The 22,015-nt window shown below is 39.7% G+C and overlaps 2 protein-coding genes across 2 annotated transcripts; both read right to left on the bottom strand.

Moving 5' to 3' along the window:
* Positions 1-15,298: 15,298 nt before the first annotated feature.
* On the bottom strand, positions 15,299-19,099 carry LOC143178498 (uncharacterized). Its single transcript, XM_076377212.1, has one exon. It carries the CDS (start codon positions 19,097-19,099, stop codon positions 15,299-15,301), a length of 3,801 nt encoding a protein of 1,266 aa, XP_076233327.1.
* A 78-nt stretch (positions 19,100-19,177) lies between these two features.
* LOC143178496 (uncharacterized) lies at positions 19,178-20,602 on the bottom strand. The gene has a single exon (XM_076377211.1). The coding sequence runs from the start codon at positions 20,600-20,602 to the stop codon at positions 19,178-19,180; it is 1,425 nt and encodes a 474-aa protein (XP_076233326.1).
* Positions 20,603-22,015: the final 1,413 nt, after the last annotated feature.

Raw genomic sequence — 22,015 nt, 5'->3', positions numbered from 1 at the left:
TCGAAGATTCCGCGGAAGATTTTGTACCTTTACGGGGATATGCAGGAAAATCCTCGACGTCACTGTTGGGAACTCGGATCTCCATGGTATTTTTAATATAGCTGCAACGTGGAGTTATTAAAGGTTTTATTTAAATGTGACCAGGATTTTAGAATTGGTATGCCTTGCAATAGGAAGTGGCGTGGAATATGTAAGCAAAGATACTGGTTTTATCAGTAAGGAACAAGTCTGCTCCTTTACGGAGGAAAATAAGAAGCTTTAACATTTTATGAGTAAGCCTTTCAGATTTTGCTTTAGAATATTACGGAAAAAATATACAAGCAGGAGACGTTATCTACGCGGCAGGAATGATACTCCTTCAGTGACACAACTCTCGAATTAAATCTTACAGTTCAATGGCAGAGATTCTTGTTCTGATTCGATTCACTGCCTTCCTAGAGAAAAACATATTTCTTCGTGGTTTCAAGTGGCATATCTACCAGAACACCTCATTATCTAAAACCTGTAAGGCGGAAGAAGGCGTTTCCTTCATGGAACATAAACAGATGTCCTGCCCAGAAGGGGTATTTAAAAGTTCCCGAATTTTATGTTGCAGTTTTATATTATATCCCAAATACCCAAATACTTAAATAAAAATAATTACCCAAATAGATGAGGAATAGTCAAAAGCCAATGGACAGTGTACTGGACACAGCACGACTAATAAGGTAAATTTAAAGGTGGTCACTCTACACGAAAAAATAAGTTGAAAATATAAAATAAAGCTTTCTGAAATCGCGGTTTGATTTCTAGAATACTTGTCTTAAATGTTCGGGAACAAACGTGCCAAAGGTAGTTTTACATGCCTAAGGGGTACACGGACTAAAGGTCAGTCTGAACACTAATCCCTTTATACATCTACTGTAAACTTGACCTCACTCTGCACACAGGGTGTTCGATAATAGATATCGGATATTTGAAGAGCTGAGTGTATACACGAAAATAAGATGATGATAAAGAATAATGAAATCGTGTCCAAGTTATTAATTATTAAAGATACATGTAAAATGGGCCTGGAATGTATCTGGGACCATATTTCACTGGCAGTATGCACTGGTCAGATAAGTTAGTCACAGTATTTTAAAGATTTTTTTAATAGTTAACAGCTTGAAACGAAGTCGTAAATGCAATTTTCTTATTATTCATTTTCGTCCTATTTTGATGTGCAGAACTCCTTCAAGATTTTAGTACCTGTTGTTGAATATCTAGTACATACTTTTCGATATAATTCGATGTCAATGTTTTAGAAAACAAAGTGCAGTATCAAAAGATTTAATTCTAGATATTTTACTCATTTTTTCATGTGGAATACCGTCTTTCACTTATTCCTCTAGTTCTAGGACATCCTAGTGCTATTTCTATGAGTGTTCTTAGCTATAATAAATTGATGTTTTATTAAACCTTCCAAGATGTAAAAATGTAGAAAAGAACAGTGTTATATTACAAAAATACAGACAACTGTAGTTCATGACGACCAAAAGTATACTCAAACAGTATTTTAGGGGAAGCAATAAGTAAAGATCATGAGTGAATCCAACGCAATAAAGGTAGGTTGTTATATCACAGTATCGATAAAATTGAAAGTATTCTTGCAAAGCCATCTAAAAAGAATAAAATTAACTTACAGACGTGTTTTCATAACACAATACCGTGATTCTGCAGATGGTACATACACGGTATATTTTATAGTATCATTTTTCCAGATCTAAAATAACAAAGTAAACTGTTCCTAGCTCGTGAAACAGCCACTATCTTCGCAAGCAATAAACAACAAAAACCGCCCTCGAATGGTTTTGAAATAACGTTCTGTTATGTCAATGTAATAGGTTTGCTAGTACCCTTTCGTAGCAGTATCGGGAACTTCTAAATGACTGTAATCCACTTGAAAGAGATCAGACAACGGGCGACGAAGATTAGCAATATAGAAGTTTCATTCCCCGAATAGCTTTCGCGCCATGATCGTTCACAATAAAGATCAATTCAGTGAGCCGCTGCAACAATTACGATTCTGTTGGTTTATTCGTCGTTTCCAAGCAACAGCGGAAGGCAGCTGAGTCTTCAGACCCCGATAGCAATGGCAAAGCCTCTTCTACTGGCTTCGTTCATTGCCCTTGACTGTCTGATACTCAAAGGATAACGTTTCTGAGGATTTACCATTCGCAGGGCTTCTTTTCCATTCTTTCCAATTCGATGGAATGTGAACACTGAATCAGTATCAGTGTGTGTCTCTTGACTCCCCTGATGAAGCTAATTGCAATATTAGCGAAACGTTGGGTAAATAATTCCAAATGGACACGGCGTACACCCGAAAACCTAACAGTGACAACACTGAACATGTTGGATCATGAGAGGGCGCAAGGAGACTGGCTGGAAACTGGTCACATTTAGTTGTTACATGTATATTTTGTAATATCTTCTAGGATTGAATTCTTATAAAGCTTTAAAAATCCAAGATGTCTGCAGTGACGACTGAAAGTGAATAAACGATAGAAAAGTAGGAGAAGAGTATCATCCTAGGATAGCTAGTGGATTTGTCAGTAAGAGTACCTAAACTACCTACCGTGCTTTAAACATAGGGTAGTCAAATTAGATACGAGAATGTATTTGTATGAATAAATGGTTAACCAGTTCCAGGAAACGTGTGTAAATGACCAGAAATCCCTCTAATAGTAAAGTGCTGGAGGTGTACCGACAGTACAAATGGGCTTTCAATTAGTCGATCTGTGTGAATGCTGGGTCAAAAACATTGACCTGCTCACTATAGTCATAGGTGCATTTGCGACAGCTGGCGTTAAGATAGAAAGCCGATTTTAATGTAAGCCTTTATCTCGCCGATATAGGGAAGCCATTCTTCATCCTAAAACCGTACAGTTAATTTTAATGCGTTGCTGCAAAACGAAGGCAGATGTCCTATCATTTTATGATTCACTGGCGATCGCTTAGTAATCCTTAAAATATTCCAACGTACATTTGGTGCATCTCTTACACACAGACGTATACAGAGACGCAAGGAAACGTAGGTCCACAAATGTAGAAGAGATCAATGAATTTAAGCGTGGCGGATACTAACTTGATGCTAATTTATCGTCTGCCCTGATCGATCGTTGCTTTCGATCCCCCCTTTTCACTGGCGAAGAAACGATGTCCCTTTAGAATGAACTGCCAAAGCACGATCGCGATCGTAAATCGGATCCCGCGGTGGTGCCTACATAGACCTGACCTATTTCACTTCCGTTCCGATTTCGAATCTTCTTCTTTCTCCTTATCTTCTCTTTTCCCCTTTTACAGCCCGTTTACGAGCTTACGTGCATCCTCGTAAACGACTGATAGTTTTTCTCCTTTTTTATTGTAAACAATCGAGGAACGGCTGGCCCAGAGTTTATAGCTCGCCATGGAAAGTCTTAGACTGCGCGAGAACCAAGACCATTTTATGGAGAAGATTTGGTAGGCAAATGTCGTTATCGGTCGGTAGAATTGCTTATTGCGGCTTGATAAATAGGTTTCGATAAGCACCTGATGAGACGCGGTGTTACTGTGTTCAATGCCATGTTATTAAGCTGTTTCGAGGTATAAAAGCTCCATAAAAGCAAAATATTTTTTTTTACGGTTAGACATTATTTTTCTTGGAATATATTTGATTTATCTGACGAATATACTGCGATTATGCGTGAAATAAAAAATATTATAGCCACAAGCAGGAATAAAACTATTTTAAAATATTTAAATTACATTTTATTTTCCTACTGTGCCAGAAATAATAGTAAATGCATTTTGAATACATTCCCCAAAATTTATCAGAACAATTTTGCACGTGAATTTCTGCATATTTATAACTTTTAGTCTCCTGACTGTCATGTATAATGTAATCGAAGGGAATGATTTGCTATTGGTCAAATTTCGATCCTCCTGTTCTTTTTTTAATTTCCCGACGTTTTGAAATCCCCTGAGTCCAAAAATATCAAAAAGCTCATGACTAAATTCAGTATTTATGGCTGTGTGTACATATGTCTGAATGTATGTATGCATGCATGCATGCACGTTGGTGGTTATTTTGATTTATATCTCTGAACTGGTTTATCGGAATTTTATGAATTTGGTACGAAGACTTATGTATATGGGGCACTGATGCTACTGAAGTTTCAAACAATTTGGTCAAAGGCAGATAACAGATGCGGTCGAATGGAGTACTGTATCTCAAAACGGATAAACGTTTCAGAAAATTTTATTCTACCAAGCTTCGACGGATTATGAAATAATACTATTGGAAAAAATTATTTTCCTGAAACATCCCCTCTCCACTTCTACAAATAAGAAAAGCTGAGTTCTAATAATAAGCTACTTGTTCGATATCAGAAAAGTATCGCAACCCTGTCGCTAATTTTCAATACAGCATTTTCGATCTCGTTAGCACTTTATATAAACTTGGCCCCGATCTTTTCAATCACCTCGCACATCAATGCTACTTTGGCGTCATTCACCTACAATACTGCAAAACGAACGAGCTTCAAATCTTCCAAGCAACCGCATCGTTAACACTCACTCATCTCTACTCCACCTCACATTCTAACTCACTCAGCTCACCCTACGACTCCCCAAGACACGTCGTAATTCGAGCTCATTAAGTTAACCCAAGACTCCTGAAAGACGACCATCCAAGCGTATTTCCTTAACTTCCCAGATCGGGGTGCAACCGTGAACGCCTCGTTTCCATCGTCGGAACCGGCATTCATCTTCAAAGACCCGAGCGCCCTATGGTGTGGTCGACCTTGAAATTGCACGTCGGACGCGTTTCGTCCTAAAACGTTTCTCCTTGGAGATTGCATCGCAGCTGGCTCGTACATTAGCATTTATAACCAATTCTCAGCAAGAATCGGGAGATAACTGGCTAGGGATGGTCGAGGGTGCCGACCGCGATTTCGTCGTTGAGCTCTGTCGGCGTGCACGTTCATAGGGAGCGACGTTAGTGTACGTGGATAAGGGGAGAGAGAAAGGAGGCGAAGGAACGAAATGTGCGATGCATAGGGACAGGATGGAAGGGTCAGGAGGGTTGGTGGGGTTAGGGACGAAAAGTGTGAAATGCAATTTTTCCGTTCGGCGCATTTCCCCATCGGGGGAGAGGAGGGGGGGAGGAACCACCTGTGCTCGTCTCAGCGACTTTTAAATTCGTACCATTGTCGATTCTGTTTGCTGAAAAATGTTTATTCAATTCCGTTTACCGTCACTGCAAGATATTTACCCGGTCGCATTTGCTCGAACAGCCTCGCGTCGCACCACTACAGCCAATGGGAATTGGATGAGGTCGAGACGCTAGGCGGATGCTCGGGGAGAGAGAGGACGGAAGACCGAGGGAATGAGGGAGACCGCAAAAATTTCTCGCTAAGCAAAGTGGAGCAAATTTTCCGGCAAATAGACCGCCGTCGGATAAATGTTAAGACGCTTTTGGTTTACGGGGGACGATACGACACTTTAAACCCCTGTCTGCTGACTGTACTGGCTCGATATTGGCTGGGGTGATATTGCTCGACATAAATCGGCGGTAAGTTCGTTTAAAAACTGATGGAATAAGTATTGATTCGAGGTAGGCCGCGTTTACAAGTACGCTGACGGCTGGTATCAAACGTTTAGCGGATGCCTTGCGGCTGATGACGTTACTCGTTTTATATTTTCGCTGAGAGAGAAAGAATTTCTTGAGAAAGGGATTTTGAAGCTTCTGGAGAGGGCTGTAGGGTGGAATGAAACATAGAGGGAGATTTTTGTGTATTATTTGTGACGTCTAATGGTGGATAACAGTTGCGTTCTGTAATGGTATTTCAACTGTGAAATATTGGGTCTGATGAAGAAATTCTTTGATTTTATGCAATTTTTGGGACTGTTTCCCAAATTCGTCTCAATTATGGCGATCTTTTATAATTTGATGTAGCTTCTTTGGACAATGTACAGAGAAAGAATTGAACATTGTTTAAATATATTAAAACTTATACACAGTAGGTAGTTATACATTCTGTATATATGTAGAGTATAAAATATTAAAAGATACCAAATTTTCATAATATATTAATACTGGTAATCATTAAAGTGGCGTAAGGCAGAAATGTTGAAAAAGTTATACCTGTTTTGTAATATAAATTGATGTATAATAAATAAGGATTAACATAAATTCTTTCAGATTTCTACTACTACTAAGTGTATTCACTTCTGAATACACTATAGTATATTTGTAGTATATTTTGTTTCAGTCTTAATTTTAAAAATGAATAAGGAAAAATATAAGTATTTTTCATACAGAAGGTACAGCGTTGCATTCCAATGTTTAAATATCCAATAACGTAGAAATCTATCCAACCACACAAAAACCGAGAATAAAACTTACGAAAAGGATAGCTAATTATCACAGTACTAACTACTACCGACTTCATTATTACATTTAAAAATAAGAATCAATAGAAAAGCAGAGGAAGAACTACTAATAACGAGCAAAACGAAGTAACGAAGTAATGAACAAGATTGAACAGAAAGAATTCATTCTTCTGGATACCTAGCATTCCTTATTTCTAATTAACTTTTTCTATTAAAGGAAACACGAAGACCCACGAAACGACTCAACAATAGAAGAATCGCGCAAAAATCGCAGCGGAAAAGCTCCACTGGACTCGATTAAACGTCGAGCAAGTTGCCCAGCTCGTTCCGTACGTATTCCAGGCGTTCCCTGTTACCCCGAGCGCTTGCATTTGTAACTTTTTCTAAAAGTCCATTCGGTTAACCTTAGAACCATGCCCGCAAGAACCGAACGTGATGGAATGGCGTCGAGCGGCGGCTGGGAAGCCCGTTGCAAAAAGGAACCGCGCCCGGACAAATAACGATGATACATTCCCCGCAGCTGTTCGCCGAACTTTATCACCATCGTTTCCCTCTGCACACGCGCATCGACGTCTCTGCAGGTACACACGCCGCGGCAGTCTGTGTTTGTATCGTGCGAAGTTACACGTGTACAATGGCCATCCCCCCTTCGACCCCTTCTAGCTGTGGGTTTAAGTTAAGCAGGTGCGGCGCCCTAAAGGGTGTCGTAAGTTGCAGACAATTTTCTGCCACTCCTTGCGAACGACCCTGTTATCGCGTCTTACGGCGAATGGGACAAATGGAGAACGAGCAAAGAAATGGAAATGTAGGTTGATTATTCGGCGAGACATTGAGGGGTGTTCGAGGCGGAGGGTGGGATAATCGATGTTTGCTGGGTTGGATAGTAGTCTAGCGTAAAGGACAATTTGGACTGGGTCGCGAACGTTATGGTTGTGAGAAAAAATGCGAATTTAATTGGTGTCTGAGGATGACACTTGCGGAGGTAAATAGGTGGTAAGTTTTCTAGAGTGTCTAATAACTGGTGGTATTGGTAACATAATAGTCATTTTAAATGTCTGTGACTGTTAGGCAGAGCTATGTCACATTTTGAAAAAATTCGAGTTTAGGCCTTAATTAAGATGTAAAATATAGAATTTACAGTTTTAGAAAGAAGAAAGGATTTTGAAAGTTTTTCACTTAAAAATGAAGGCCAAGAAGATATAACTCCATAAGACACTACCGAAACTGAAAACTTTAAACGCTAATATCTTGAAACAGAAACATGTGATTTAAGTCACTTTGGCTTCTAACCACAGATATGTAATACGCGAACATAAGTTGAAAAAAAGTATTCTATTATTTTCCACTATCATTCTATTCATTCAGTCTTACTAAAACCAATTGCATAAACGAGAAACATGATTACATTAAAGAATCATGTTACACCATTGTTATAAGTTACTTTCTTCAATAATTACATCTCTCCCTGAACATGCTATCGGTTACATTAATTGGCACACGGATAAAAAATAAAAAGAACCAATACAGAAAAACATAGCGGGAAACAATATTTTCGAAACAGATTCGAGGAAAACTGGATGGAATTTGTTAGCTACAAACGAAGCTGGATAAAAAGCAGGAAAATGGAAGAACTGAAGATAAGGATAAGAGATACGATGCAGAGGTTGCAAAGCAAAAAAAAATAGTATCCGACTTATGACGAGCTTTCACAGGGCACAGTACTTGCGTTGCTCTCTATACATGTCGACAAACGTGTACAACAGGGGAACATGTAACGTTGCAAAATGGAATGAGGATGGAGTTTGTGCTTCGAGATGCGATTTTCCTCTATGCTGAAACGGTTTTTGCGAGGCTGCGTGTATCCATTGGAGAGAATCCTTTCGCGATTCAGTTTGTTAGGGAACCTGATTACGCGATGACTCCACTTAACAGTGTGATTCTGTATTTTATGGAATTAACTGTACACAGGAAGCAGTTCCATCGAGAATATTTGCTACACGCTTTCTGGCAACATTTTGCGAAAATTTTCGGCAAATCTTGACAGAAGAGATACGATTTATCCTAGTCTCCATAACAGACTCGGGGAAACTGAAACATGGATATGGTTTTATACTGAAAGCTTCACAATGCTTGTACTGTGACTTTGGTATTAATATGCAGACACTAGAATTATTTTGATTTCTGAACCCTGTACTTAAAATAACTTTATAATGAGTTTTGTGTTATAAGTATGAATTGCTGACTTATATATACTCTTGTGTAAATATGAGAAGAACAGTAGGAGAAGTATAGTTTCAGAAAAATGGATATGAATATTTAAATAGTTTGCAAGTTTGAGACACAAAGTTAAAATAATGATTTTTTTACAAAGATGCAACTGCCTTTATGGAATAAATGAACTATGTGGAATTTTTAAAAATATATAAGGATTAAAAAAAGATTAACACTATGGTTCTACAGAATGTTTTTAATGAAATGCTATTTTTTGATTATCTTTTAACTAAAAGGCTAACAATTTATTTCCTGATTCTGTGAACTTATTTAATTCAATTTTTAAACAACGTACAGTTTAATTTTCTGATAATCACACAATTATTGTATCGATATTTTTAAAGCAATTAATACTTTCTAAGCATATTACTAATTGCTAGACTATACAGTACTTATTTACCTCACAACTCGAATTAGTTTCACACAATTTCTTGTACAAGAGACTTGAAAAGTGTATCCATCATACTTTTGAGGATAATTCATGTACTGATAATTACAACAAAATAGAGATATACAGGGTGTTCCAGGTTTTTTCGGCCAAGCAGTGGCAGTATATTACACAAGTGAAAATAAGAAAAAAATGTTATATAAACATAGGTTAAAAAATGTTTTATTAAGAAACTAGAAGAAAAATACGAAATAACAACAGATTGATTGGAAATATTTGCCTACGTTAGTTCCATTTCAATGTGTCGACCGTTTTTGAAAATACAGCATTGACATCTATGAAAAATTGAACGTACCACATTGCAAATTTTTCGTTCGTTTCCTTCCATTTGTTGATAGATAAACTTTCGTTTGTGAAACCGTAAATAAAGTGAAGTTCCACATATTCTTCATTGGAAAACTTTTGCAGTATGTTACTACTACGATATCGTACAATTTACTAAGCAATATTAGCAATTTTACCATGCATATTACGACGATTTAAATTAGTAAACATAGTTTGGATAAGTAAACACAGATAAAAGGTATAATTACCAAGAGAAATACTACTAACATTTCTACATTCCATGAAAATCAGTCTATTATTTCATATTTTTCTTATAATTTTTTAATAAAGTATTTTTGATATTTGCCTATGTTTATATGACATTTTTTCTTTACTTTCACTCATAAAATATATTGACACCGTTTGGGCGATAAAATCTGGGACACCCTGTATAATGGAAATTGTAGTGAGCTTAAAGCGACAAAATATTATACTTATTGTAAATAATATGAGCACACGCACAGTGATTTGAATTTTAACCAAAGCTATTTTTTATTTTTCCTTCTACTAGCCCCATGAAAATTTCCTATTAATACCACTTACACTTGTACAAAGAAGTATTATTAAAACTCACATAATATTAACAATAATAAATGTATAATTATCTGAGCATAAATCTGTAGTTGTTAGACACAAAGAACCTATGTGGCATTTTAAAAAAATTCGAGTTGAGGCCTTAGTTGACATCTAGAATACAGAATGCACACTTTTAGTAAGAAGAAAGGACATCAAAAGAATTGCATCACCTAAAAATAACAGATCAAAAAGATACAAGTCCATAAGACAGTATTGAGGTTGAAAACTTTAATCGCCAATATCTCGAAAACAAAAACATGTGACTTAGGTAGCTCTCCTTTACAACCACAGAAACACTGTTACTTTCTATTCTATGCCCAAAATTAATACGAACTCGGCGAGCACTGGATCGCCACTGATCTATAACAGGTACAAACACAGGTCCCATAGAATGGTAAACGCTAATAAGCAAGATGTCGATTCCTGGTAGCAACGATGCAACTGTTACTACAGGCTGGTACACGTGCAACATCCGACTAATTAGAAGTTAATTGCCGGTATAAATGTTATACTATTTACCGTCAGTGCGGTACATTACACACGAGCGCTAGCTTGCCGCGTGTAAACGTTATATTATTGGCCGAGCTGGCCCGTCGATGTGACGTTAACGCGTGCAGGATCTTGTCAAGCGATATCGGCGACCGCTATTAGTTCTATTACAAAGAGTCGCTGATCCCGACGGTTTATCGTAAACATTAGCTCCATTTCCATCGATATGACCAGCAATTGAATTTTGTTGATAAACGTTTCAGTGGATTATTCGAGTATCGGGCGTCCTGCAGAGAAAACCACTTAGCGCGTCGATGATTCGATAATGTCGTGTCAGTGAAAGGACGCTGAAACGTATGTATGTATTTAGGATCCGTCTTTAAAACGGGGGAATATTGCTTCGTAATATTCACCCAGGATATTCACGCTTTGAGGGTGGTCTGCTTGATTCGTTTGAGAATGGGAAACGTTTATACGGGGATTTATACGCCGCGGTTTTCGTTTGATCCCAGAATGACCTTTGAGTTTTGTACTGGTGACAGGTATTTCGATGTTGCTTTTACTTTCTTTTTAGTCCCTTTGATTATCGGTACGTTTCGTGTTATGGTCAAATTGTATTCAGTTGGATTCTGAAAAGCTTTGCTCCAAATGCGAGCTTTAGATACATTCTCAAACGCAGGGAGAAATATTGTAAAATTAAAGTTCACAGCTTCAGCATTTGGAACATAAATAATAATTAAATTAGGAAATTGTGAAATAAATAACAAAGACAGCAGATTTTCAATAGGTTTTTAATAGATATTGCAAAAGGATTAATAATCTCTAAAATCTAGTCATAACTCATAATTAGTCACATAATTTATTTAACATATCTCTGCTTCATAAACCATTATTTTTATAAGATTCATTTAATATATAATAGAATATTATGACGATTGGGAGTTGAAAGATAGATTAAATAAGATTATCAAAAATTTGCTGTCTTGTATGAAATTAAAGGTTTAAAATTTCGTTTAAATTCGATAATGTCATATTATTAATATTGCAGCGCAAAATTCAGGTTCTGAATTATTCTGAAATTTGATATTGAATATAAAATTATATTAATATACAATTTCTGCACGTTATATCCCACAATTGTCTATACCTGTCTCTGAATTTAATAAATAACTTCAAATATTACAATTTATTTATTTTTGTGAATACATTGACTGTACAAAGTTAAAATATCAGTACTGGAGGGCAGTAAAAATCGAAAAATGTTTCATTTTTATTAAAAAAGAAGTAATAGTACGGTCGTAAACAGATATAATATTAAATGTGTTAACAGTATGGTTACCTTTCTGTGTCTGATCATAGATTGAGTGTTTCTACTTATCTATTTCAATTAGAAAAACATTATCGTGGGGTATTTCTGAAAATCAATTTTTTTCTTTCCTCAGCAACTGTTGCTCTTTCTGCCTTCATTAAAAAATTATTACTATACATTAAATATTCCAAGAAATGGGAATTATATTTTTTCATATTTTTGCTCATAACTATTTTTGAAGTTAGTAACTTGATTTTGTTAAAAATCTTTATTACAACTTCACGAATAGAATTAGAATTTCTAATGGATAGTTCTTTTTCTAAACCTTAAGGTTATAAATTTTAAATTTACAATATTCTTCGCTATTTCTAAGTATACTTCCGAAAATGTATTCAAATATATTTGTATTTGTGTTTCCTAAAGTGTTGCATTGTTACACAATTAGTTACAGAGATAAAAGAAATTGACTTTTAAAAGTTGTCAATACATATTTATACTATCCCTTGCTGCTTTTATATGTAAAAGTAACTTTCTTTAATCCCAGAGTTACGAAAATAACTAAAAAGTACAATTATTTACTATTCTATTTTCATCAATTTTTTTTATAAAGACCCTTACATTTTTTAAAATATAATGCTTCAAACACAAAAATCCTCTACTTGCCTTAAGCGTAAAAACATCATCCTGTAACAAACTTACTATCGCACTTTGCAGATTCCCTAATTCACCGAGCAGATAACCATCTATAATATCGGACCCATTTATTATCGTCATTCGAACGACAGCCCGAATCCACGTTAATAACCGCCCCTTCCACAAACAGGATTCGATTTACTCGTACCTATCGTCGTCGGTTCCCCGACACCTTTGTTAGCCCTAACAATTTTCCATAACACGCATACAGGGATCTAATTAATTTTCGTTTTGTAGCGGGTGAAATTAATGAATTTTCTGACGCGTCAGGATAGAGAATCGGTCATCGTGGCCGACGCAATCCGGAACACGTAATTCGGCTTACTTCCGCTAATGAAGAAGGCTCTCGCGTCCATGTATGTATAGGGTGGCGTGCACGCAGGTTAATTTCCACGGTGCATCTAGAATAATGTGAGCAACGTGGGCTCGGAGGCGCCTCGCATCGATCGACGGGACGTGCAATTCGAATTCATTCGGTTAATTCTGCCGGGTGATTCGACACGTTTGCAGCGACAGGGCGTCTGCAAACGAGAGCAAATTATTGTCATACCGACGATAATTGAGCATAGCCGACTAATAAACTAGACCGAATTGCCGACTCTTCGTCAGGGGCAGGGATTCGGACCAATTGCGACCGCGAGACTCGCCTGCACGCGTCCAGTAACACCCTCGACCCGTTTATAGCAACCTGGTATTACGTTTACATTAGGAATTACCGTCTGATTGGCTATCCCGTGAACGAGGAATACCACTTAAGAGGAAAAATCGACTGTGAATACCTACGCTCTACAATTGCTCTATTCTTGTTGGTTAGCCGTGAATGAGGTCGATTAATTTAAGGGAGTTTTACACTGAATCGACTGATCGCAGTTAGTGGTATCGTTGCAGCACTTTTTAGAGAGGGTTGGAAAGCGTTTGAGAGAATCAGAATTGATATCTTTTGGGTTATACTTTCTTGCAGTATGATATTTTGAAAATATGTATGTGAATAATTATGTCTGAATGAGATGAAATGATAGAGTTGCAAGAGATTTGAGAAAGTGGTTTATCCTCAAGAATACTGAAAGTTAGAAACTATTGTGTTTCTTGATATTGGAATTATATATCAAAACTGCAAAATTAACACCAATTTATATTGCACATTAGTCTTTGTGGAAAAGGGCTACCTTGGGCCAGTAACAACAGTAAATTAAAAATCAATACAGGAAAAATATTGCTATGAAAATGTGTGCTACAATTGTACACAAAACTTTAAATGTTTTCCCCCTCGAAATTCTGTTTCAAGTTACACAGTTATCATGAATTTTCAATAATCAGATAATTAATCTATCTCAAATTCAACATATAAAATAAACGATTTTATTTATACTGTACCTATTATATAATACGAAAAATATTATCTAATATAACGATTCTCTTTCTCTTTTTCTACTACATACTATATTATATGTAGATATACTGTAGACGCAGTTTAAAGTCTATCTCGCTTATCTTGTGAGCTACATGGTTCTACGTGTTCCTGATGGCCCTCCAATTTACTAAAATTAGCAATATAGTTGATAAAACAGAAGACACAGTACTCCTCTGTTATAATCTTTTCACTATACAATAGAATTATTTAACTCAACTTAATTTTAATTAATGTTCTCTGAACACTGAAGCTAATTTTAACGTTCTCTTATTTATATCTTTGTTATCCATTACAAACTTTGTCATTGATCAAAGAGGAACCACTTGTGTATCGTTTACGAGTTATATAGTTGTACGGTTCGCGTTTTCGTCTCGCGAATCTCGGGTTGTCACTCGCCAAGTTAATATTGAGTAACTGTTTCAAATTACTTCGGATAGACCTCGACGATAAAGTGTAAATGACTAAAATGGAAGAGTCCGATTCGATGACTCGTTAGTTAAAAAATCGACAAGTCCGAACGATGACTTGCGATCCCCTGTCGTTACGTTAGAAATCAACTCGTCCGAATGCCGACGTGTTATCTTCTGTTTTGAAATCAACTAGTCCGAATGACGACGTTTGATCTTCTGCTTAGAAATCAACTAGTCCGAATGACGACGTTTGATTTTCTGCTCGATTTTTTTCGGAGTTCGCTCTTCATCCCCTTACAACCCCCAAAACGCCCGACTCTAAGGGCGTCACCGATTTTGCACGATGAACAAAAATCGATATTAATTGGCCTTCGACCGAAAGAAGGACGATCCTCCTTGTCACCCTGACGGGGCAAAGGAACCGCCCCCGATCTCCTCGCGATGAAGGTGGAGGAGACCTCGCCTTCATGTCGAAGGCCGCGAAGATTGGGGAGGAAGAACGAACCCCGGAATAACGTGGCTCGAGCGGGCCCACGCGCGTATTTTCCGAATCTTTTTATGGCCGTATTGTCCCGCTAGTCAGCTCCGATCCTACAAGTCCGAAAAGGATGAGCTGGCGAAGGCACCGATTGCGGGGCAATACGGCCTTCGATGGTTATTAGGGAGGAACACTCCGCTCGAAGAAAGCACGAAATTACTTTATTCGGCCAGATGTGGATTTTTAGAAATATGAATGAATAAGCAAGTCCTTAAAGAATTCGGATTTCCACATCTGGCAGCAATAAATGCGTTTGCCTCTTCGAACGGAACATGCTCCCCCCGTTGATCAATTAAGTTGATCAATACCTTACTCGATATTCTACAATAATTCGGAACTCGAACGGTCGTTCCGTTATGCAATGTTAAACGGCGTATAATACAAAAATATTATTAATATTACTTATCGCTAAAATATCAACTAATAATTGTCTTTATCCCGATGTCACATTGTGGATTGGAAGGGGTGCCAGACGTTTAACGTTTCGACGGTAAATTCCGGTTGACGTCTGGACGGTAACCGTACGAATGATGCCATCTTCGCCCGGATGGACCTCGATGATTCGCCCGAGATTCCATTGCAGCGGTGGCAGATGATCGTCCTTGAGAACGACAATGGTTCCCATTTTGATTTCGTGCGAACCCTTTGTCCACTTATGTCGAACGTTTAAGTGGTTAATGTATTCCTTGTACCACCTTGACCAAAAATCTTGTTTCACCCTTTGGATGTGCTGCCAATTTGACAGCCGATTCGTCGGTGTAGATGTGAAATCAGCTTCTGGCAAGCTCGTTAATGAAGCGCCGATCAAAAAATGTCCAGGAGTCAGAGCGACTGGATCGTTTGGGTCAGATGATAAAGGAGTTAAAGGACGGGAGTTCAGGATAGCCTCGATTTCTGTCACAAAAGTAGTAAATTGTTCGTACGTGAATAATTCTTCACCGACGACCCGCTTCAGGTGATGCTTAAACGATTTCACGGCTGCTTCCCATAACCCGCCGAAATGAGGTGACAAGGCTGGCATGAAATGCCAAGAGATTTCTTTTTCATCAAGAAATCGACGCATCCCTTTGTCGTCGCGTAGGGTTTCGTGAAGCGCGGTCAATTCATTCTGAGCGCCAATAAAATTTGAGCCGTTGTCAGAATAGACATTACGGCAAATTCCTCGTCGTGCGATGAATCGTTTTAACGCGGCGAGAAAAGCTTCGGTCGTTAGATCGCTCACGACTTCTAAATGAATAGCCTTTGTAGCGAAACAAATAAATACCGCGACGTAAATCTTAATTCGCGTACGGTTTCGATAACGCTTTTCTTTCATGTAAAAAGGTCCACAATAATCGACACCGCAATTGTGGAACGGTCGAGTTTCGGTGATTCGATTAGCTGGCAGATTACCCATTACGTAATTTACCGTAGGTGGGTTGACGCGAAAACACTTGACGCAATGCCGGACAATTTTACGTGTAATGTTTTTACCATCGATAGGCCAATACTGCAGTCGTACGGTGTACAGTGTTGATGTTATGCCTGCGTGATAATTTTGTACATGTGCTCGACGAATAATTAATTCCGTGACATGATTATTTTTCGGCAATAGAATTGGATGTTTCTGAGAAAACGGTAAATTTGAATTTCGAAGTCGGCCTCCGACACGCAAAATTCCCTTCTCATCTAGAAATGGATGCAACGATAAAAGCTTGCTCTTCGGATGTAATTCTGTATTGGCCTTTAAATTTTGAATGTCCGATGAAAATGTCGATGCTTGAACTGTGCGAATGATACAGTCGTTTGCATTTCGGATTTCATCGATTGTAAGAGGTCCGGTTTTCCGGTTACGAAATCTAAAACAATATGCGATTATCCGACGGAGTTTGACAATACAAGAAAACCGGTTAAAAATCTGGTCGCTAGTTTCGGTGGATGTTGCTAAGCACGTGATTTTTCGCGATTCCGGAACGTCTGACGATGACTCGAACACAGATTCTGGCCAATCCGATTCAACGCTAGTGAGCCAATTAGGTCCGCAGTACCAAAGTTTGTTGGTCAAGAATCTTGATGCCGTGATCCCTCGCGATGATAAGTCGGCCGGGTTGTCATTAGATCGAATATGTCGCCAAATTGAAACCTCCGTTTTCGTTTGGATTTCTGCAACTCGATTTGCGACAAACGTTTTCAATGTACCCGGTGGCCTTTGTAACCAATTCAACACAATAGTTGAATCTGTCCACAGACATACGCGATCGATGTTGCAATTTAACGCTTCGCGGACCGATACATACAGTGACGTTAAGAGGGTAGCGCCGCATAATTCCAATCTTGCGAGACTGACAGTCTTCAAAGGTGCGACTCGCGATTTCGCACACAGCAGACTTGATTTTATATGACCTCGCTTATCGATGGATCGAACGAAAAAGCACGCGCTATATGCGCGTTCGCTAGCGTCGCAAAATCCGTGTAACTCGACTCGGTGACCCATGCGTTGCGCAACATGACGTTCGAATGTTACGTTATTTAATCGCTGAAGTTCCTCTTCGTAAGTTGTCCATTCCGTATGGAGGTTGGTCGGTAAAGACTCGTCCCAGTCGAGTTTCAGTTGCCAAAGTCGTTGCATGAAAATTTTTGCCGTGATGGTAATCGGTCCGAGCAAACCTAGAGGGTCAAAAATCTTCGCAATTGACGACAGTACGGTACGTTTCGTGTGTTTCTTCGACGATGGGAGGTTAACCGAATAATTAATCGAATCTTGGCGTGCGTTCCACGTGATTCCAAGCGTTTTGATTCCATCGATTTCCCCGAAGAACTTGGGATGTATCTGATCTTCAGACAATCCTGATAGTAGGCGTGGGTCGTTCGATACCCATTGACGAATATTAAGGCCTCCACGTTGAAGGAGATCGATTATCTCGTTTCGTAATCCTAATGCTTCATCGTAGGATGATGCGCCGGTCAGAAGATCGTCCACGTATAGATCCTGCTTCAGGATACTGGCAGCCTTCGGACAGCTGTTTCTCTCATCGTCCGCGAGCTGATGTAAACATCGGATAGCGAGGAATGGAGCCGATGAAAGTCCGAAAGTGACAGTATTTAATTGATAGGTTGATATCTCGTTGCGATCGTTCCTCCACAAAATCCGTTGATAACGCCGATCTTCTGGTCGTACGATGAATTGTCGGTACATCTTCTCTATATCACCGGTTATCACGTATGCGTGTATACGAAACCGTAATAATAAAGAAAAAATATCGTCCTGGATGGTAGGACCCACGAGTTGCGTATCGTTTAATGATATTCCGGAGGTGGTTTTCGCTGAGCCGTCAAAAACTACCCGAATCTTCGTCGTTGAACTCGTGGGTTTCATGACCGCGTGGTGAGGCAGGTAGAACTCGGGTGCGTCAGGTGCGTCTACCTGGCTCATATGGCCAAGTGCAATATACTCTTGAATAACGGCTGAGTATCCTTGCATCAAATCAGGGTTGCGTAGAAACTTGCGTTCTAATGCTAAGAATCGATTCAACGCGTGCGATCGTGAATCTCCCAGATTCTCTTTATTTCCGTTGAACGGCAGTGCAACAACATAACGTCCTGTTAAGTCGCGTCGAACGTGGGTCGAAAAATGTTTTTCGCAAAGCTGTTCTTCCGTGGAGAAATGCCGCTGTCGTGGACCTTCTTCAATTTCCCAAAACTGTTTCAGGTCGAAGTTCACCGCGGTGACGAATGTCTTCCGAGTTGTCCGTGGTTGGATGGCTGGAACACTCCCCCCGATGATCCATCCCAGTTGCGTCTTTTGTAAGACGAGAACCTCGTCGCAATGTTGGTTGAGATGGATTTGCCCGATGCTTAGACAGGTCAAAGTCGGACCTGTGCCGATAAGCATGTCGATGGCTGCGGGTTTATGAAAATTCGGATCTGCCAACTTTATGTTAGCCGGGATCTGAATCGTCGTTCGATTAATTTGTACGTTTGGCAACTGACTCGAAATCCGCGGGATTACAAAAAAAGTCAGGCTGCGTTGATAATTCGATGTCCGTGACTTGATTGTTGCTTGAACGAGTTTGCTCGTGACGGTATTCAACTCGTTCAATGTTTCGATGGCCACGTTGAGCTTCTTTGTGGGAAGCCGTAATTTTGCCGCAAATTTTTCGGTGATAAAATTTGCGTTTGAGCACGTGTCCAACAGCGTCCTACCTTCGATTAACCGTTGGTCGCGATCGAAGACGGTAACGATGGCGGTAGGCATTACTCCGTGGGTCGATCCCTCGGCGCTAGACGTACTCTTGGACGCGAAAATTCGGGGACTGTTGATTGTTTGGTCTAGTCACGAGTGTTGCTGAGACGGGGATGCTGATCGCGACGCTGCATCATAATGCAATCGCGTGTTATGCATTTGGTTACAGACGCGACATTTGCCTGCCTTGCATTCCTCGGTCGTATGATCGTCCAGCAAGCAATTAAGACATAATCGAGCCTTTCGCGCTGCCTCAATACGTTTTTCGATTGGGAGGCTTACAAACATTTTACAATTAAATGTCGCATGCGGTCCATTGTTGCAGATTTTACAATTGTCTGTTGTTTGTGTTCCGAGTTTCTGCGATTGTGCAGCTCGCGTTTCTACACGTCGCAAATTTGACGGTTGTGAGTTCGCGGTGGTAACAAACGTCTGTTGGCGTTGATTTAATCGCGATGATGACGGTGGAGGATTACGCATGCGATTTGTTTTTACCGACGTTATCGGTGTTCGCTCGTGGTTCTTAAACGCGTCCGATTTAAAATTCGATGTGTGCTTCGCATACGACACAGATTCGTAATCCTTGCACTGATGCGACGTTATGTGCAAGAACTTAAAAATGTCCTCAATTTTGGGTACCTTAGTATCGGATAGCGTTCGCTCCCAGGTCTTGCGCGTTTCCTTCGACATCCGCGAAATTACGATACTCACGAGGATATCATTACCGATATCTGCCCACGAACGTCCCAAGGCTTGCAACGAACGCACGTGAAGTTGCATATAACTTGCGAGATCTCGAACCGATTCCGATGAATCGTCTGTCATCATGGGAGTATCGCGTAAGAGCGCGGCGTGACGCAGAACGAGAGCACGCTTGTTGTCGTATATCTCGACCAGATGTTTCCACGCGGCTTCGTAATTATCCTCGCTAATAGTAAATGCGCCGATAGCTATTTCGGCTCTTCCGGAAAGAGACAGTCGTAAATAATTTAGTTTTTGTATATTACTCAATCCGGGTTGCGAATGGATCATCGTATTGAACGCATCCTTAAACGTTACCCACTTTTCGATGCGGCCGTCGAACTTGGGTAAGTCGATTTTCGGTAGACGAACCGGTAAGGAAAACGATGAGCCGGACGGCGCTGGGGAATCACGTACGGATGAATATCGTTCCGGAATATTCGACGCATCTTGCAATGACCTTTGTAAAACGATCGCGGCTGCTAATGCATCATCGTATGCATTCATCACATCTTCGCGCTCGCTCTCTATTTCTTCGAAATTGTCTTCAAGCAGAACTAACTCGTCTATATTCGCATTGAACGCCGTAAACAAATTCCGTAATCGTTCGATCCGCTCTTGTAATTTTACACGTTCTTTCTCCGAATCCATGTATTTCTCGACAAAATTACTTAAGGACGTAACTTGTGCCTTGAAATACTTTCGTTTCTGTTTCAAGTCACGTATGCGTTTGGTGACTTGGTTAGCATTTGCCTCAAGGTTAGCGGTCGCCATGATTTAAGCAAAAATCGAGGTAAGGACAGAGGAAGGAATCAAAAACGAAAAGGTGTCGATCGGTACTTCGTGATTACGAGCCTACCTTGACGTAGTCTTGCCTGGTTGCACTGATGCCGAACGTTGGTGCAGACGATGACTCCAAGCGAATGGATGATTTAGCTTCCTCAATCCCAATGTCCAATAAGTCCGGTAGGTTGAACTCGATTGTCCGAAGTTGACTTCTCGAAAGCGTCCAAGTCGACTTGACTTTCAACCCAGTGATGTCCAGACAAATGTTCAATCACCTTTACACTTTAACTCGTTCACTGTGCACATCCAGCAGGTCGTATCCGGCTCGAAGGACCATAAAATGTACGGTTCGCGTTTTCGTCTCGCGAATCTCGGGTTGTCACTCGCCAAGTTAATATTGAGTAACTGTTTCAAATTACTTCGGATAGACCTCGACGATAAAGTGTAAATGACTAAAATGGAAGAGTCCGATTCGATGACTCGTTAGTTAAAAAATCGACAAGTCCGAACGATGACTTGCGATCCCCTGTCGTTACGTTAGAAATCAACTCGTCCGAATGCCGACGTGTTATCTTCTGTTTTGAAATCAACTAGTCCGAATGACGACGTTTGATCTTCTGCTTAGAAATCAACTAGTCCGAATGACGACGTTTGATTTTCTGCTCGATTTTTTTCGGAGTTCGCTCTTCATCCCCTTACAACCCCCAAAACGCCCGACTCTAAGGGCGTCACCGATTTTGCACGATGAACAAAAATCGATATTAATTGGCCTTCGACCGAAAGAAGGACGATCCTCCTTGTCACCCTGACGGGGCAAAGGAACCGCCCCCGATCTCCTCGCGATGAAGGTGGAGGAGACCTCGCCTTCATGTCGAAGGCCGCGAAGATTGGGGAGGAAGAACGAACCCCGGAATAACGTGGCTCGAGCGGGCCCACGCGCGTATTTTCCGAATCTTTTTATGGCCGTATTGTCCCGCTAGTCAGCTCCGATCCTACAAGTCCGAAAAGGATGAGCTGGCGAAGGCACCGATTGCGGGGCAATACGGCCTTCGATGGTTATTAGGGAGGAACACTCCGCTCGAAGAAAGCACGAAATTACTTTATTCGGCCAGATGTGGATTTTTAGAAATATGAATGAATAAGCAAGTCCTTAAAGAATTCGGATTTCCACATCTGGCAGCAATAAATGCGTTTGCCTCTTCGAACGGAACAATAGTATCAGTATAACAAATACAAGAATTAAAAAATTGAAAATTATTTAAAAGGTAATGTATAATAACATTACCTTGTTAATAATATAATCACAAATTATTTTACTGTTACATTAAATATTGTTGACATCGTTACTGTTTTATGTCTGATCACGGATTGACTGTTTTTACTTGCCCACTGTAAGTAGTA

This window comes from Calliopsis andreniformis, chromosome 4 (genome assembly GCF_051401765.1).
Source record: "Calliopsis andreniformis isolate RMS-2024a chromosome 4, iyCalAndr_principal, whole genome shotgun sequence".
NCBI lineage: Eukaryota > Metazoa > Arthropoda > Insecta > Hymenoptera > Andrenidae > Calliopsis > Calliopsis andreniformis.
The sequence above is the reverse complement of the archived record's forward strand: the minus strand, read 5'-3'. Positions and strand labels throughout refer to the sequence as shown.

What these genes read in the sequence shown, in the direction of transcription:
- LOC143178498 (XM_076377212.1), bottom strand. Translation starts at nt 19,099, where the DNA reads ATGCCTACCGCCATCGTTACCGTCTTCGATCGCGACCAACGGTTAATC.
- LOC143178496 (XM_076377211.1), bottom strand. Translation starts at nt 20,602, where the DNA reads ATGGCGACCGCTAACCTTGAGGCAAATGCTAACCAAGTCACCAAACGC.